Source organism: Panthera leo, chromosome C1 (genome assembly GCF_018350215.1).
Source record: "Panthera leo isolate Ple1 chromosome C1, P.leo_Ple1_pat1.1, whole genome shotgun sequence".
Taxonomy (NCBI): Eukaryota; Metazoa; Chordata; class Mammalia; order Carnivora; family Felidae; genus Panthera; species Panthera leo.
This window is the reverse complement of record NC_056686.1, coordinates 172,256,606-172,275,235: the sequence shown is the minus strand read 5'-3', so window position 1 is coordinate 172,275,235 and position 18,630 is coordinate 172,256,606. Positions and strand designations below refer to the sequence as shown.

At 35.1% G+C, this 18,630-nt stretch overlaps 1 protein-coding gene across 4 annotated transcripts in view; it reads right to left on the bottom strand.

The window, feature by feature from the left end:
• FSIP2 (fibrous sheath interacting protein 2) overlaps window positions 1-18,630 on the bottom strand; it is a 99,448-nt gene that overhangs the window by 30,525 nt on the left and 50,293 nt on the right. For 2 of the 4 annotated variants that reach the window (XM_042949375.1, XM_042949376.1), the window contains 3 exons: window positions 7,853-17,361; window positions 4,685-5,179; window positions 3,017-3,117 (listed from right to left, as the gene is read on the bottom strand). In XM_042949375.1, the coding sequence (XP_042805309.1) occupies window positions 3,017-3,117; window positions 4,685-5,179; window positions 7,853-17,361 (10,105 nt within the window). The remainder of the gene's footprint in view (window positions 1-3,016; window positions 3,118-4,684; window positions 5,180-7,852; window positions 17,362-18,630) is intronic. The other 2 variants (XM_042949378.1, XM_042949379.1) reach the window with 2 other exon arrangements.

Genomic DNA, 18,630 nt, shown 5'->3' with positions numbered 1-18,630 from the left:
TGTTTTTATCACAGTTTTTGCCATTTTAATTGCTCTGTCTTGGTATGGACCTCCTTGGGTTGAATTTTGGGGGAATCTCTGTGACTCTTGGATCTGGATATATGTTTCTTTCCCCAAATTTGGGAAGTTTTCAGCTATATTTCTTCAAATAAATTTTCTGCCCCCTTATCTTTTTCTTCTTCTGAGATCTCTATAATGCAGATGTTATTACACTTGATACTTTCTTAAATATCAAGTAATCAGTGACTGAGTTCCCTGAGATAATTCTCAGTTTGTGTAATTTTCTTTCTTCTCTTTTTGACAGCTTGATTTCCATTACTCTGTCTTCCAGGTCATTAATTTGTCACATGTGACTAGGTCTGTTTCTATGTGTTAGAAAAGTTAGCCACTCCTTGCTCTTTAATAATCATAGCCTTATGGAGAAGATGTCCTGTAGTGCCCTGCAGTGCAGTATCCTTGTTCCCCAGGGCCTGGCACTTCAGGGAGTATCTCCTATGTGTATTGCGTGTGCTCTGCTATTGAGTCTTGGCCTCTTTTTCCTTCAGTCCAATTGTTTGCGGAGGCTGTCTTTGCCTATTGTGGGCAGCAAGATGTGCAATGGTCTGCTTGCAAAATGAGACCTGCCCTGCTACTGCTGCAACTGAGGTCCTGAAAAATTTGAGAGGTCAAATAATGTGGTATTTACAGGGTTTGTGCTGGTCTTCTGGGGAAGGGGTCTGCAGTGCTGAGACTGAGGTTAGCATGACTGGGAAGGGTGGATCTGGTGAAGTATGGGGGGGGGGTGCTTGGTGCAGGCAAGTTAGGTAAGAACTGCTGTGTTGTTTCCTGAAGGTGGCCCTTGTTTATGCTGGGGGGAAGGGGAGGGAAATGGCACCTGCTAGCTCCTTTGTTCCTGAAGGGGCCTACCCAAGATCCTTGTGTCTCTGGGCTGTGCTCTGACAAGAGCAGATCATTCTCTCCCCTGTCTGCCCCTTGAATTTTTCAAAATGCTGGTTCTATGCTGTATCTGCATGGGCTGTTTGTCAAGCTGTCTCTTTTAGGGCAAGGATGCCACTTCCTAACACCTTCTGAGCTCTATCATAGCCAAGCCTGCTGATTTTTAAAATTCCAGACTTTAAGTCCTGCTAGTTTTAAGAACTCATGAAATTTGACTCCTCTTAGTCTCAAAGGCAAATATTACAGAGGTTCATTCTCCTCATTTGTTGGCTTCCCTGTGTGAAAGTCTGTATTCTGCCCTTCTAGGTGCCACCAGTTCCCTCCCTATCACAGAAGCCCATGGTCTGTTTTGTTCGCACACCATGTTTTTACCCTTTCTACCTTATTGATGAGGCCTCTTCCTTGCCTTTAGTTGTGGAGTTTCTTGTACCAGTCTTCCTGGTTTAATTATGGCTGGCATGGGTGTTATCTAGTTGTATCCATGGGACAAGATGAGCTTAGGTTCCTCCTAATCTGCCATCTTCTCAGCTGAACTTCAAAGACTCCCTCTGTCTGATCTGCTTTTAAACATTTTATTTTCCAAGAATGCTTCCCATCATGCTTCTTCTCAGGGCCTTTAATATTCATTACATCCCCCTGCCTGTAAGCTCTTACTCTCAGGTGCATCTGCAGTCCCCTGTGATTTTCATGCACTGTGGCACCCATCAGCTGCCTTCTGTGATTTCAGGCATGGATCCAAACTGTGCCACTGTCTCAGTCTATTTAGGTGAGACAGAAACATTCCCTCGGGTACCCGACAGGTAGGCCAGAACAATGAAAACAAGTTCCAGTCTGCTGTTTCCAACCCAAGGGAGGGAACTGAGAATTGAGCCATTTCTTCCCAACTGTGTCTTGTCACATTGCAGAGAGGATTGGGCAAAGGCAAAGAAAAATCTGTGGAATTTCCTACTGGTTTGAATATGCCTTTTCCTTGATGAGACATTCACTTGGTTGCTGCAGATATTTGACTGCTTGTCAGAGCTCGTATAAAGTTGTTTTATCAGTATGTAGTTGTTTTTTTTTGTTTGTCTTCCTGAGGAAATAAGGGACTGCAGTTTCTTGGTCTGCCATCTTGCTCTAAATTTACATTTATTTGATGTTATCTGTGCCTTCTGTCTTCATCATTAAAATAAACAGTAGAGAGGTGCCTGCATTATTAGTGTATTTTAAAACAACCATTATGCAGGAAAAAGAGGCAATGATGGGCCAGGAATAGATGTCACAAAAATAGTGTCAGTGTTGAAAATAAACAGTTCCTTTATGGTATGTGGAAAGAACTGTAACCAGGCAAGTTTTTCTTCTTATACCTATTGCATCTCCTATAGTCTTATAAACTTAAGAACAATGTTGAAGAAATTTGAGCTCTTCTAGATACAGTTATTAGATTTCAAATCTACAGTATACTTTTCTCTGTCCTCTATAATTGCCACATACTCCAGACTTTGCCTCTATAGTCGTCCAAACCTGAATTGTCTTTTCATGTAAATGCTTTCTATCCTTAGAGGACTACATCAAACTCCATTGTTTTTTAGAGTTCATCTATGAACCGTCTACCTTACACTGCTCCATTTCATCTTTGAATCATTCCTACAGGCAGTTATATACACTGGAACATTTAATTCATGAAGAGAGTTGAACAGGAACCCTTTGTGCTCATAGTGCAGATACTGTTATGCCTGTCTCCCAGGGTAAAAAAAAAAAAAAAATATATATATATATATATTATATATATATATGTATATATATATATATATATACTATATATATATATAGTATATATGAAAATTCTTGATCCAAAATACTGCTATACGAGAAAAAAAATGTACAAACCAGGTAACTATAAATTAGGGATCAGGTAGAAGGGGGAATGCCTCAGGAAGTCTTCACAGTGGGAGGCTATAGGTGGGAAGAATATGAAGGAATGAAGGAAAGTCTAAGGCTGAATACTGCCCAACCATAGTTTTACCAGGGGCCTCATTCTTCCAATAAGTAATACTTTCATCTCAAACTTCTGTTTTTATATTGCTTAAATTTCACATACCTGGAAGATGAAATCAGATCTTCTAGGTTATATGAAGATGAACTCATAATTCTGTGTATGAAGTGATGTGTTGGTTCAGTAGTAAGATTCCTTTCTTCTTTCTGGAAAAGTGAAAACCATTTGTCACATAGAGATTGACATGTACTTTCTCACCTTATTGGCATATTTTAAACTCTAGTCTACACTACAATGAAAAAAATATCTAGAAATCACTTAAAAGATGGATGAACCCCATGATTCTCATTAAAAGATCTCTTTCCAATATGTATTTTTTGGGGAATGACTTAGTGAGGATGATCCATTATAATATGGGAGTTTGAATAGATTTTAAATTTCAGATTGTTTGAAGAATATAGTTTTCCATTTCTGCACTTTACAAATATTTTAAATCATACCTTACCAACTTCAAAAAGGAAAAGAAAAGAGACATAACTCTGTTCAATTCAGATGCTTTTCAGATCAATTATCTTAACATGTACTCTGATCTATTTGTTGGGAAGTCATGTGTGATTTCATGACCATATTTTTTACGAGAATATTATTGTAATTTTTCTTAAAATCTCAAAAACGAATATTGAGATTATTGTTCATATAATCCATTTTGAATTTTGCTATATACAATTTGCTATACATTTGCTATATACAATTATGCTATATGCTATAACATTTCTTTGGCTACCTATAAAGCCAGCATTTCTGAATATGAGGCTCAAGAAAACTATTCTGCAGACTGCATCTGGTCATGAAATCACACATAGCTTCCCAACAAATAGATCAAAATTTGTGTGAAGATAATTTACTTGTTAAGCTTCTGAATTGAACACAGTTGTATTTCTTTTCTTTTTCTCTGGCTCATCTCAGCTTCTATATTTACACATGAATCATGTTAATTGGATAATCAATAGAGTTGTCTCACCAGGAAATCCCAAATCATACAAAGTTTACAAAAACATGTTCTGGTACTAATTTTTGGACACGGCCAACCCCCTATGATCACTGAAGTTGAGGCTGTCATTTCAGAGTTATGATACCAGGGACAAGAGCTATACCCCATGATAATGGTGGAGTTTATGGGCTGATTACAAGGATGATACTTAAAATATTTTGATTAGCCTGTTTATTTTGGGCATGTTGGCTAAGTAACTTTTAAGAAAAAAGTTGGCTATGTAGCTTGCCCAAAGGAAACATAGCTATTAAAGGAGAGTCAGGAATCAAACCCAGACAATTTGAATTTGTATGGATCTTTTTTTCACTTCCTCCTATGTTGACCCAATCTAGTTCTATCCTACTTGTGTAAGTCTTCTTACACAAAATGTTCAATTTTGGCTGTTATTTACCAGCCAAAATAACAAAAAGGACTGGAATCGATTAAATGATATATTTAAATAAGTAGCTTGCATTTCTTTTCAGTGGTTTTCATTTTCTGTTCTCCTTGGGCTTCTAACTATTCTAGGTCTCTTTCAATTATCTGCTTTCCCTCAGTTGAGTTTCATGGTTTCATCTGTTAATAATTCTGTTATACTGTAATTAATACCAGGCTTGGGAAGAGACTGGAACCATGTAAGTATTCTTTACTGCCTAATTAAGATACATTCATGGACAGAATATCTGAAGATCTCTATTCTTTGCGTAAATATCTGGTCACTGACAGTTATGTTTCTCATTCACCTTACTCTGTGGCTTTTTCTTCCAAGAGTCTGTTTCAGTCACGGCTGTTGAGCACGTGGCCATGTCAAACTCAGCAATGGTTCTTTTAACTTTTCTCCCCTTAAGTTCTATTATATGATTTGAGGTTCCTTCAGTACTTTCAATATTTGCACTGGATGTGGACTGACAACATTTTCTTAAAGAAAAAAAATTTTTCAGGGTGTTTGTGCTTAGTGTTGGCTTGGGAGAAACAACTTTGCTTTCTACTGGCTTCATGGCTTCTTTCACTTGGTCTTCAAATTGCTCTCTGAAGTATTCTTCTTTTACAACCTCTCTTAAAACAACTTCATCTTCAGACATTAGTCCCTCTTCTATGATAGTTTCTGAATCTTCTTGATCAATATCATGAGCTACTAACCGAATGATAAGATCTTTTTTGGTCTGAACATCCTTTAAAAGCTCTACCTTGGTGATATCAGGCTTTCTTATATTCTGAAATGAATTTCTGCAAACAGCCTGGAATTGAAGGTACAATGAATATTAAAAACCAATGCTTCATTCACTCTTTCTGTAGTTCTATTGTAATATAGCTATTTTAATATGATTTATAGTTTCAATTTAAGTAGTATTATCTTTCAATGCCACTACTCGTATAAAGAAGAAACAAATGAAAGTTATAAAAAATATTTGTCAGTATCTAGCATTTTTTTTAATATTCCAGAGATCATATTAATCTGCCAGAATTTACTCCTAAGTGTAGAGGAAGGTCTAACATAGGTTTCCTTCTAGTCTTTTTCTTTTTCTTTCTTTCCTTCTATTTATTTATTTATTTAGCTTAAATTTTATATTTTGTTGCATCATAATTTACTTTTTGTTTTTTCATTGACTTTGAAAGTTTGGGGACAGAAGTAGACACTATAATCCACTTTTCTAAAATTCTACATAGGCAGTCATAGAGAATCCAAATGTACATATTTGTAATAAAAAAGCAAGGTATTGTCTGATATTGGCTTTTTAAAACGATGAATAACCAAACTTGTGAAGGCCTTTGACTCCTCAATCCCTGTTCTTCCACTCCTGATCCTGCTTATATTTTCCAAAAGAATCTTCACAACATAACTCTTAATGTTTTTCTTACCCTCCCAAGTCAAGTCAATGGAAAACTTTCCATTTTCAATGTTTAAGGACAGATCAAAGAAAAGACAATGATAATTAAATAACAGAATTTCTCTAATTTCTGTAGCCTTTGATGATGCCACAGAACCTCCAAACTGAGTTAGTAATCTTAGACTTCAACATCCTTTTGTAACACTGTGATCCAGTTTTTCAGATAATGATGCCCTAAAAAAATATCTTCTGTGGAAACAAAATATAGAAACAGCTTTTTCAAGAAGATAAAACACAATCAATTTTGATTTTCTGTGTTAGTAGAGGGAACTAGTGGTTTAGAAATCAAAAATAATTCCATATGGCTTTGGAATTTGTTATTATATATAGTTTGATATGTATATTCCTAGTGTGTTGGGAATTTATAGTACTCAAAACAGAAAACAAAGTACTGACATGGAGCCAACAAATGTTTAGATTCTTTGAACTAATCTATTGTTCTTTTGTCTCTTTTCTGTCCCTTTGCTAAAGATATATAGTATTGGAACCCAGATTCGTGCAAATAATATGTCTTGATAAAGTTCTATGTATCTGCTTTAAAAAAAATGTTTTTAGGATGGCTTTTCTTCCCCTTAAAAGGACAGCGGTAATTTTTTTGGCTTAAATATTCTCTTTCCCACTGTGTGTGGTCTATAAATGACTTAAGTAAAGAGAGGCATTAACTAAGAGTAAGATTTGTGACAGACAATTCTACAGATAATTAAAAACAGATTTTGAGTAATGTTAGTTTACAGTCTGTTCATACAAATCTTACCCCAAGGGATTACTTATATATAAATGAAGACTGCTAAGCAATATGCTAATACAGTGATGAGAACACATATGGAAGAGTAAATCTTAGAGCTGGAAGGAACGGTCATCTGGTCCAGAAAATTTAGGGCAAAGGAGATTAAATTAGTGCCTCAGCCCATGGTGATCTCAGTATTTGAGTATGAAAATATAAAGCACTAATTAACATACTTACCAACCCTAAGATGGAATTCAGTGCCTTACAGGATAGTACTGGCAAAACATTCACCTCAAGTTTATGCTCCAGGGAGAAGGGTTCTATCAAACTTTGCTCATTTTCCAGGCCACAGATTATATCCCTAAGCATACCCAGTCTTCTGATGAGTGAACACCATCAATTTAAGGGGATTGACAAAAATCAAAACGTGTAGATCAGTGTAACTCTATAGGCCAGACAATTCCTTTGTCCTCAGTGCTATAGTTTCCATGTAACAAGGACATCATTTTGACATTTTAAAGTCCTTAGGACTTTAATCAAATAATATATTTAATCACATAATCAAATAACATGTTTGATGCCCTAGTGTGTAGCTAATTTAGGGCAGAGCTAGGTCCAGTTTATCAAAATGGCAGCATTAGGGCAACTGGGTCTCAAATATGGACAGAAGAGGAAACTGGGCACTTATAGAGGATATAGAAAAAATCGAGGAAGGCTAATTAAAATAAAATGATAACAAACAAGTATAATCTAGCATTTGTAATGTAATGTTTGTTAGTGAGCGTTGATAAAAGTAAAGAGTACCACTGTTATAGAGTCGTAAGTTTGAGAAATTAAAACTATTTTAGATAGTTTTTGAAACCTCATATATCCTGATATTCTTTAACTGGCCTTTAAAAACTGCTTTAGCTATCCACAATAAAGAATGTAGATATCCACAAAAAATAACAGGAACTATAGGAGACTGTGTTTCCTCTGAATCTGCAAATGAACATTATAATTTCAGTCATCCTTATTTTACTGTTAAGGGCATTTCCCTGTATTTCTGTTCTTTAAAAATGCCAGTTGAAACTGATTTCCTTAGGAAAACTAGCCTGAGACTTTTAGAGTGATCCACTGAACTGACATGGCAAGTCCCTGTAAATCATGTGACTAAAGGAATGAACCTGTGCAACCAGTTTTCCTGTTGGGCATGGAATAACAACAAAAAGTGCATTCCCATATACCTGTTGGAGGAAGGAAATCACAGGACAATCACTATTCACTTAAGGTTTTGCTATTGCTTTTGCACTTACCTCGAAGGGTTTTACATCCAGTCGTCCCACCTGATTCAATGAGATACGTCTTTCTCTCTGTATCTTTCCTACATTAGATGTGTCTGGTAAGGAGTAGCTTCTCCCGCTTATTGATGCTTTTCTCAGTTCTGTTATGCTATGTCCAGTTTTTCTCAAACACTCCATTTTGAGTTTCTCAAGAGGTTGGGTTTTTACAGAAAGTACTGCTAAGTGTTCTGAGATAATTTCTGGATCTATTTTGATTGCTTTACTCCCAACGTGTGGAACTATTTTAATTGGAAAATTCTCATTTGAATCTTGATATGGCTCTTCTTCCTCTAACTCAGGGAGTGTATCAATAGCCACATGCTCTTGGGCCTTTTGAATAATTTTATTAACATCTAGATTTCCAGAGAGATTAGCATTTGAATTCTTTGTGCTAACTGTATCTAATGGAAACTGTGAAACTCCATTAATAATTAAACCAGCCACGTTTTTAGAGAAAACAGTGTTTGTACCTTTTATATCATCATAGAGTTCTTTATGGGTTCCAGATTGTTGCAGTACTTTACTGTATACAGAATCAATAACCTGAGAAATCATTTCTATGCTTTCTGGATTTAAAAAGTGTCTTTCAGGATCAGCAGCAACAAGATTAATGTTACTTTGGGAAATTTCAGCTGTCACTGATTTTGTCAGTTGAGATGCAATTTTATTTAACTCAGGCTTTGATAAATTTTTTGCATCTTTGCCTGAGGCACTTGGCAACTTTACTATTTTAGCCAAGAACAAGGCCAGTGCTTCCTCTAAAAACTTGGCATCTAACATAGACTCTTTTTTGGATGAAGACTTTTCCTGGGACTTAAATTCATCAACAATTTTGACCACTTTTTCCATAATTTTTACAGCTTCCAGAACTAATTCTGAACTTGATGCTTTGTCCTCTACTTGAGGTTGAAATTCAGAATTGGAAATTTCCTTCACCATTAAAAAACCTATTACATCAGAGAGGACATTGCTCTTACCCATTAAATCCTTAAACATAGAAGCGTGTGAGCCAGAGTGCTTTAAAACACTGGTGTAAACAGAATTAACTACCTTTTCAATAGTTTCGTTGTTAGCTAAAGGTACAGTAGGCAATTCCTTGGCTGGTGGTGCAAGTTTAATCTTACTTTTGGAGATAAATTCTTGTATTGAATTTATTATTTTTGAGCTTATTTTTTGCATGTCAGTTTCTAGAGATTTGGTTCTTTCCTTATCCACTTTTGGAAACACAGATAAAAGCTTTGATAAAAATTTTACAGCAATTTCTTCTATCATGTTATAAGGCAGTATATGAACATGTGATGGTTGAGGCTGGGGAGCATCAGCAGTTTGGATAACATCTTTAAGAATATTTTCAACAACACAGTCAACTTCTGCACACTGATGTGGAGTTAGCTCTCCAGAAAAATAGTTTTGCAATTGATTGCCAGCCACTTCTCGCATAACTAAGTCAACTATGGTTTCTGAAAGGATTCTGCATCCACTGGCTACACAGTTTTGTATAATCTCTTGTGATCCAAACTGTGATAAGAGGTTATTATAAATAGAATGAATCACTAATTGAATAATTTCATCATCATTGGGATGCAAGGATTCCACATATTGTATAGTCATATCTTTATCATTGGAGATTGCTGTTGTAACTGTATTTAATAAATTCATTTGAAGGAAGTCCAATTCTGTGAACCAACTGTACTCAGATGTTTCTACTTCAGTGTTGGATTCTGTTAACAAAATTTTGGATAAAAGAGCAAAAATCACATTTTCCAAAAATTTGTGAGGCAGCAGGATGGTATATGGTGATAATGTTTGACATTCTTTGCTGGCTGTTTGTGCCACCTTTCGGATGTTTTTGACACCTTTAGATTCCAGAGGCAAACATGCTGAAGCTGGAACTTCATCACAAAATATGAAATCAAGTTGATGTTGAAAAATTTCATTTATCACTGTACTGGCTAGTCTTCTTGCTAAATTTTCCCCATTACTCTTTATATTTTTACAAATGGAATCCTGAGATCCATATTCCTTCAAAATATTGCATACAGAAGAATGAACAACTTTGTCAACCAATGTTTTATCAATTACTTGTATTTTATCTAAAGATATCTTATTTGATGAGGGTTTTCTAGTCACTTTATGCATATGTGGCATTCTATCCGCAGTTATTTTCTTAATGTTGGATGAAGTTTCATCTGTAGTTGATTCTTTATGCCAAAGAAGTGCTTTAGGAACTGATGATAATTTATCTACAGGTGGAAAAAACTGATTTCCCTTATGTGGCCTAAATACCTTAATTTGAGCATCTGAAAATTCCTTTAACAGTGAGTGCATAAGTTTCACAGCTGTGTCATAAAGTTCAGATTGATTTTCATCATCTCTTACATTTTGATGTCTATCACATGTTTGTGTTTCTGATGAGGAAGAAAAGATCAATTTGTTAACCATTTCAGTGATAACATCTTCTAAAAATTTAGCAGGAGCAATTCCGGGTTTAGTTTTTGGTGGGTAGTGAGGACTGTCTGATTTACTGGGTTCATTTTTAATCTCCTTACTCTTCACTTTTTCTGTTTTTTTCCCTCTCTCTCTCTCTTTCTCTTTCTCTCTTTCTTCCTCTCTCTCTCTTTCTTTATTTCTCTCTTTCTCTTTGACAGGGAGATTTTTGTTAATTGAGAGGGATGAATCCTTCGTTGAAACAGACTGTGTAAAATCTTCACCAACTTCTTGAATTGCAAGCAATGTTGTATCATTTGGGACACTGCGGGGTTTTGAATAATTTGCTGATTCTGGAGAATTACATATTTCTAAGATATTGTCATAAATGTTTTCAGTGACATTTTGAACATACTCATAATCTGAGTATTGTTTCTCACTTATATCTGTTTGAGACGGAGAGTCTTTTCCATCCTCATTATTTGGCGTTTGGGTAACTGTTTTCAAAAAATTCTCTGCTGTGGTCTCTTTATTTCTTGCTTCAGATGTCAAAGATAACTGAAAGGGCTTGTCTTCTTTTTTAAATGTATTTTCTCTTGTATAGTCAATCGTCTTTTCAATGTTTATTTCAAATTTTGGTCCAAGTACTTCCTCCTTATAGTCTGTATCATCAGTAGGAAATTGTATGTTTATATTATTATATTGTCTCTTCTTATATTTTGAAACTGGTATGGTTTTCTTCTCAATGTGATTGTTTTTTAGAGTTATCTTTAAATCTGGCTCCTGCATAACTTTACTTTTCACACTGGTGGTTGGAAAAGTAACTCTTGATAAATTCTCATGGTTTTTAATGGAAGTTTCCATTTTATTTTCTGTCTCTTTCTTTTTGTTTGCCACACTTTCAGCTGACCCTGATAACAGGTTAACTATGTTGCTTTTCATAATTCTAGTTGCAGAGGGAACTATTGGATCTTGGATGTCACCTTTTTTCATTGAGGTCTCTTCAGTTTTGAGTCTTTTCTTTCTACTTATTGTACCTCTGTCTATTTCCAAAGTGTCCAGCATGTTTTTCTCATCTATGGTTGCAAAACTGTGTTTACATGAATGTTTTGGTAAAGCAAGTTCATTCCCTTTTAAGCATTTGTTTATCTGTGTAGAGGTTTGCTGCGGTAAATGCTGAACCCTTTGGGTGATGTTATCTGGATTTAGAAATGAAAAGAAGGTGGAAGACCAGTCTCCTGAAAAAAGTGGTTGAATCTTAAAAGCAGAGATTGCCTTCTGAGCTAAAGTGGCAATCATTTTTATGACAATGTTACTTTTATCAACCTTCTGAATATCACTAGATCCATACTTTCCTATGAACTGATCATACACAAAATTGGATATTTTGTCAACTGTTTCTTTATGAATTGGTGGAAAAGAAAGCGTTTCTTCAGCATTTGGTAGAACTTTAATTTCACTTTTCCTAAATTCTCCTATCAGAGAGTTTGCAAATTTTATAGCTAAGCCCACAAGGTCTGGCTCTACCATTTCTTTTTTCTTAGAATCTTTAGTAATACTTGGAAGAGAATAAAATTTATGAACAAGCTCAACGATTACATCTTCCAAAAATGTAGCTGAATAAAGAGCAGGCTGTGTCTTTTCTTTATCAGGTTTACTAAGTACAGACACATGCTCATAATCAGAGAAGTCACTGGAAGATGGTTCTTCACCATGTAAAAATGGATGCAGATGATGATCCACGATTTCTTTCATGATGAATCCAGCTATTTTACTGAGGAATGAGCCTCCTTTTTTGTCTGTACCTTTCTGTACTTCAGCTTGAAATTCAGATTTCTTCAAAATATTATTACATATAGAGTCAACCATACTCTCAATCACTTCTAATTGCATACTTTCTGCATTCTCCTCTGCTGTGGCAAGGCGAATCTCATGTTCAGAAATTTCTTTGATAATTTCGTCTGTCAGTTTCGAAGTTGCATCTACAAACTCACCATCGGATGTAACTTCTTCCTCTTTTAGTTCACTTTCAGTGTCAGTTGAAGGGAAGATATGCACTAGCAGCTTGTAAATCATATCTTCCAAAAGAGAACGAGGCAACACAGTAATACATGATGGCAAGGTATGGCTATCCTTTGTGATGACATTGAGCACATTTCTGATGATATTATCAGCTTGAGGGGAAGAATAGGAAGAAGACACTAATTCTCCTGAAACTAATGACTGCACCTGATAATCATAAATTTCCTCCAATAGCAAATGATATATTTTTCTCCCAAAACAAATAGTGTCACTTTGTACAGCCCTGTATACTTGCATCAGAGATTTATAATCATCTAAAATTTTTTCATAAATTAGGTTGACTGTGTTTTTAACAATTTCTTTATATCCTTCTGAAAAACACATGTCATCATCAAAGTTATCTGCAACTAAAATCTCTGATGTGGTAAACTCCAGAACAATCGAATTTACTAATGTTGTAACAATACCAGTAATTTTGGCTTTTACTGTATCTGGGTTTTCAGCAGCCAAGAAATTGTGTGAGAATGCATAAAGGAGTTTACATAAAAGCTCAGAAATTACCTCCTCCCAAAACACAGCCGAGTTCACAATGAAAGATAACTCTCTTTTTTTAGGATCTATTGCTTTCTGTTTATATGTTTGATCAACTGCAGCTGAAACAAGAGTTTTATCTTCAGATAAAAATGACTGAAGATGGTGGTTAAAGATTTCTTTTATTATAAAACTTGCTATTTTTGAAACAGTTATATTACTTATACCTTTTTTATCTCTTGTAAGGGATTGGTATAGATTTGAACATGAAAGATCAGCATAAATGGAATCAACCATAGACTGGATATCTTTTTCTGAAATCATACTTTGTTTTTCATTCCCATGTTTAATAATACATATTGCATGTTTTGAAATTATTGACATAATTTCATTTATCAGTTTTGTGACTGTATTATTTAAGTCTGATTGAGAAGTATCTGGGTGTTCTGTCATGGAGGCCAATGGAGTCATCTGAGATATAAGCTGAGTGACAATTTTTTCCAAATGAGTATGTGATAACATGGTAGTATATATTGTTGATGCCTGCCTTTGAAATTTTGATTTGGTAATGTTACACTGAAGTCTTTTTATTAAAACATTAGTATTGAGTTTGGAGTGTGACTTAAAAGGAATCTTTCCTATGAGGTGTGGATGAATTTGGAAATCAAAAGTTTCAGCAAGGATGATTTTAGTTATCCTTGCAGCCAATGTTTTTGTGTCATTTAGAAAATCTTTAGGAGACATTATTTCCATTTCATATTCTTGAAGAAGTTTGCTGTATGCCATATCAATAATGTTCTTGACTGCATCTCTCTCCACTGGAGGCAAACACAGTTGTTCCTCAGCATTCTCTAGAATGCTAACTTCAACTTTTGAGAATTCCTCTGCTATCAAATGGATGAGTTTCTCAGCTTTATCAAACAGTTCATCTTCTGAATCCCTTACTGATGTTGTTTGTACAATGCCTAACACCCTGTGGAATATTTTGCTTAAAACCCCAGAGACTACATCTTCCAAGAAAGTTGAGGAATAAACACTGGCATAAAACCACTGTTTTCTCTCATCATCAAAATATTTATATGATGAAGACGGTAATAACTTTCCATCCTCAAATGGCTGAAGATGTTGTTGACAGATATGTTTAATGATAAAACCTGCTATTCTATCAATAAGAACATCATTACTGCTTGTGATATTTTGCTCAACTAATTCTTGAGACTCAGAGTTTTGCAAAATATTTTTGAATACTGAGTCCACGAGATGCTGAACATCATCTTCGGAATAAACAAACTTGGTTTCTTCTTCATTTTTTGAAAACCGAATTTCATGTTGGGAAATTTTCATCCTAATATCACTGATTATCTCTGAAGCAATTTCGTTGAAATTCATTCTTAATCTGTCTTTTGGGCTTTCTCTATCTGGAACAATGCTAGATGCAGGAGGAAAGATTCTAGATAATAGTACTCTTACCATGTCTTCCAAAAACGTGTATGGCAGCAAGGTGTTATATGGAGATAAATTCTGACTTGTCTTGGTAGATTTACTGATGTTACCAAGAGTGTCCTGAACAATATTCTCAGCCATTGAAATAGAAGAGGAATATGACGACACATCCCCAGAAAATAGAGGATGAAGAAGGTAATCTGAAATAGCTGCTACAATTAACTTTGTAATATTTTCCACAAAAATATCACTGTCTTCAGACTCTTTATCAACCTCAGGGTCTAGCCCATGCTGTTTTAAAACATTTCTATAAATCGAGGTGACAAGTTTATCCACAATATCTGTATCTGCAGAGGTGTAAGACTGTTCTTTGCCATCATATAGAATGTGAATTTTAGCTTTGTTAAAATGGTTATTTATTGAGTTTACTATTTTTTGGGTCATATTTTCTAGTTCAATTTTAGTGTTATGCTTTGGACTGAAAATCTTTGATAAAAGTCTGGCAACAATTGCCCCTACAAATGTATCAGGATAAATACCTGAGGGTGATGACGTGTGGGGTCTCTGTGACTCTATAACTTCATTGAGAACCTGTTTAACCATATTTGATACGGCATCCAATGGAGTCTTTGGACGAGGTAAACCTTCTCCACACAAAAATGGCTGAAGATGATTTTCAATAATCTCTTGGATAATAAAACTGGCTATTCGGTCAATCATAATTGGGCTTCGGCTGGCTATACTTTTCTGTATTGAAACAAGAGAATCAGACATTTGCATAATATTGTGATAAACGGTATCCACCATCTTCGGGAGGTTTTTTCCGCTACATAGATACTGATTATCATATATAGTGAACCAAATTTTGTGTTTTGAAATGGCTGACATAACCTTATTTATTATACAGGTAGACATTTCATTGAAATCTGAACTCATGAAATATTTGTTTCCCAAAGGGGAGGTCTTGTTGGGTGAAGGAATCAGTTGAGATAAAAGTCTTCTGATGATGTCTTCTAAAAATGAATGTGACAACATGGTGCTGTAGCCTGTTGAAGACCTGAACTGGGAAGTAAATTTTCTCAAGTTATTTTGAAGTTTCTGCAATATAATTTCAGCTTGGAGAGGGTAATATGAATTTGGTATGAGCTTTTCTCTGAAGCAAGATGGGAGTTGGTAGTCTAAAATCTCCAACAATATGTTATTAGTTATTTGTTCTGCTATTGAGGTATTGTCACATGCCAGATTATCATCACAAGTCACTTTCAATTTATATTGCTGTAAAACATCATAATAAACTGAGTCAACAATTCTACTAATCGTTTCTTTATGGATTGGTGGAAAACACAGCCTTTCTTCAACATCCCGTAAGACAGTGACTTGTGCGTTATTAAACTTATTTACTACACCATTGACAAATAATGTATTCATCTCATTGAGCCGGCCCTCGGTGATGTTTTCATTTTTTCCCCACAGTGAAGTAGAGAGATTAAAAAACAGTTCTGAAATTATCTCCTCCAAAAATGTGGCTGAATACACACCGATATTTATATCTCCTGGATATAGCTTATTATGGATGGGTATTGAATCCATATCCTTTGTTCCCTGTCTTTTGAGAGGGGACACAGAAGTGGAATTTACTGAACATTTCTTGCCAAATGGTGATTGCTTTTGGGGGCTAAACCCTCTGAGATTATTCAGGGATCCTGTCAAAGCATTACCTTCATAATTCATGAATCCTAAAAAGGCTTTACCTTGTCCTAATTCTGTTAATTCTGGCCTTTGTGCATTTATGAAACTAGACTGTATTTCTCTTCCTGTGTGCCTCAAATGCTTGTTTGCAAAAGGTGGGCTTTGGGGGAGTTGTGTACTGTGACATAGTTTGTCCATCAATGATTTAACCAAGCTGTGGGAAATAATAGTAAGCATAGAGTCTGATGATAATAAATCTTGATCCATTTCTGCCAGATTTTCCAAATAGTCTGACATATAATCTCCTTGAAATTGTTCACAGTCCATTGCTCCCTTACAATAATCAAATTCTTTGTCTTCTACACTTTGCAGTATTTTTAAAAGTTTACATTCTTCTGCTGATATTTCATCAGAAAGAGGGCTATTATCAAGAAAAACAGTGCTTGTGCATTTTTCCAAAAGTGTTCTGATAAGTTTCTCACACACGACATTGAGAAGAAAAACTGATTTGGGGGTGAGGCCAAAGTTATTTCCAAGTACGCTATTAGTTTGCTGCTCATTTGAGGATGAGAAAAATGTTCCTGCTTTTTTATTAGAATTCATGGCCTCACCTGGATATTCATCTGGTGAAAATAAATCTAAAACAATATTAAAAACTTTATTGACTACTTCTTTGGATTCACAAGTTTTTAGACTACCAACCAGATTGTCTAACTTACATGCCAGATAATTTAATTTCTTTTTTTGAAGGAGATGATCTATTTGGTAAGTAGATGCTTCACAATTTCTGGATCCTTTCTGTCTTTCCATGGTATTTGTTTCATTGCAAATGGGCACACTATTTTTCCTAAGCACGGAAAATGATTTTTTTCTTCCATTGCTTTCAAGATGATGGTTTTTTCCTGTTTCTCTGGACATTACATGAATTACTCCTGTTAAAAGATCCTGAAAGAGATTATCAAAGTCATCAGCAGCTACTCCTGGGCAGTAAATGTACTTTGTTTTTAAAGGACACATTTGTTGTGCAATGTCAACCTCTATAATGTTACTGTTAAAGAGGATTTCGGTAATGATTTCAGAAATACTTAAAGCAAGTTCTCCAGTAGAAATTGACCTACTCTCAAACATTTGAGAATCAATTGAAATAATCTTGTTAAATGTTGCATTTTGGCTTTCCAATGCTTTCTCTTTTTCTCTACTATCTTTGGTGTTACCAGAAATGCTTGAAGTTAAATGGCAAATGACAGACTCAGTAAGATGTTCACAAAATTGATTAAGTGAAGAATCATTGTATATACTTCTTAGAGGCTGTTGTGATTCACATTTTTTCCTTGATAATGTAGAAATAATAGATTTCTCCTCACTGGAAACTGAAAAAAAAAAAAAAAAACCTGATCATTTTTAGCACACATGAAGAGAAATATATAAAATTCAATATATTGGAAATTATTTACATATAAATTTCACCTATGGAATATCTCACTAAAGAAAATGAAAAACATAATCAAGAAAGATATTGGATTTTTTTTTCATATATTTATTTCCCACATGTAGAATCTTTTTTTTTCCTCACCTGTAGAATCTTAATTTTAGCCAAAAAATTGAGAAAATAATCCTAAAGAATTCAAGTCTCCAAGTCAAGTGCCGTTATCTGTCTTGCTTAAATGGGTAGGGGCTCTAAGAAGCTGCAAATCATACCGAGAAATGATTTCCAAGTTTAATGTTATAATCTATCATGTCTCCAGTGATCTCTAGAGAGCTCATGTAATTAATTTTTTTTAGTGAAAACATTTAATGTTAGGCTATTCATTACTTTTAGGATGTGATGCAATAATGACTTGATTGAAATGAAAATGTGCTAGGAAGGCTGGGGATAGGTTGCAGTGTCAGCAGAACTGTAACCCCTCGATTATAGTTTGTCATAACTCTACTCTTTTTTCTATTCAACAGAGTATTTATTGAAAATCATATACCTACTTAGGATGGCCAGCTTCTTGGAAGTGGCAGCCAGAAAAACACACTATTATTTCCTCAAAATATCCTCCAGATGTAATCATCTATTATATATCTGCATGTAAAGTCAGGCAACACTCTGTGGAGATGGAAGCTTTAAGCCTGGCTTTGACTGCTAGACAGGATTTGGTCATATTGAGATGAAGGGAATGAGGAAAAAGAGTATTCTAAGGAGAAGAAGGAGCAGGAGTAAAATCACTGGAAGGCCTTGAACATGTCTGGAAATAGAGAATAGATTTGATAGAAAGGGACAAATACCAATGGGATGAATTCATGAATCTTCTCTTTTTTTTTTCCCCCTTTATTAGTCTCTAAATTTAGTTAGGCTATGTTTGGAGAAAGTCTGTTTATGAGCTTGAAATTGCAGACACACAACTATCCATCTTGAAAGAATGCCAGTTTTGGGGCCCCTGGGTGGCTTTGTCAGTTAAGTGACCGACTTTGGCTCAGGTCATGATCTTATGGTTCATGGGTTTGAGCCCCACGTTGGGCTCAGTGCTGACAGCTCAGAACCTGGAGCCTGCTTTGGATTCTGTGTCTCCCTTTTTCTCTGCCCCTCCCCTGTTTGCACTCTCTCTCTGTCTCTCAAAAATAAGTAAAAAATGTTTTAAAAAAATTAAAAAAAA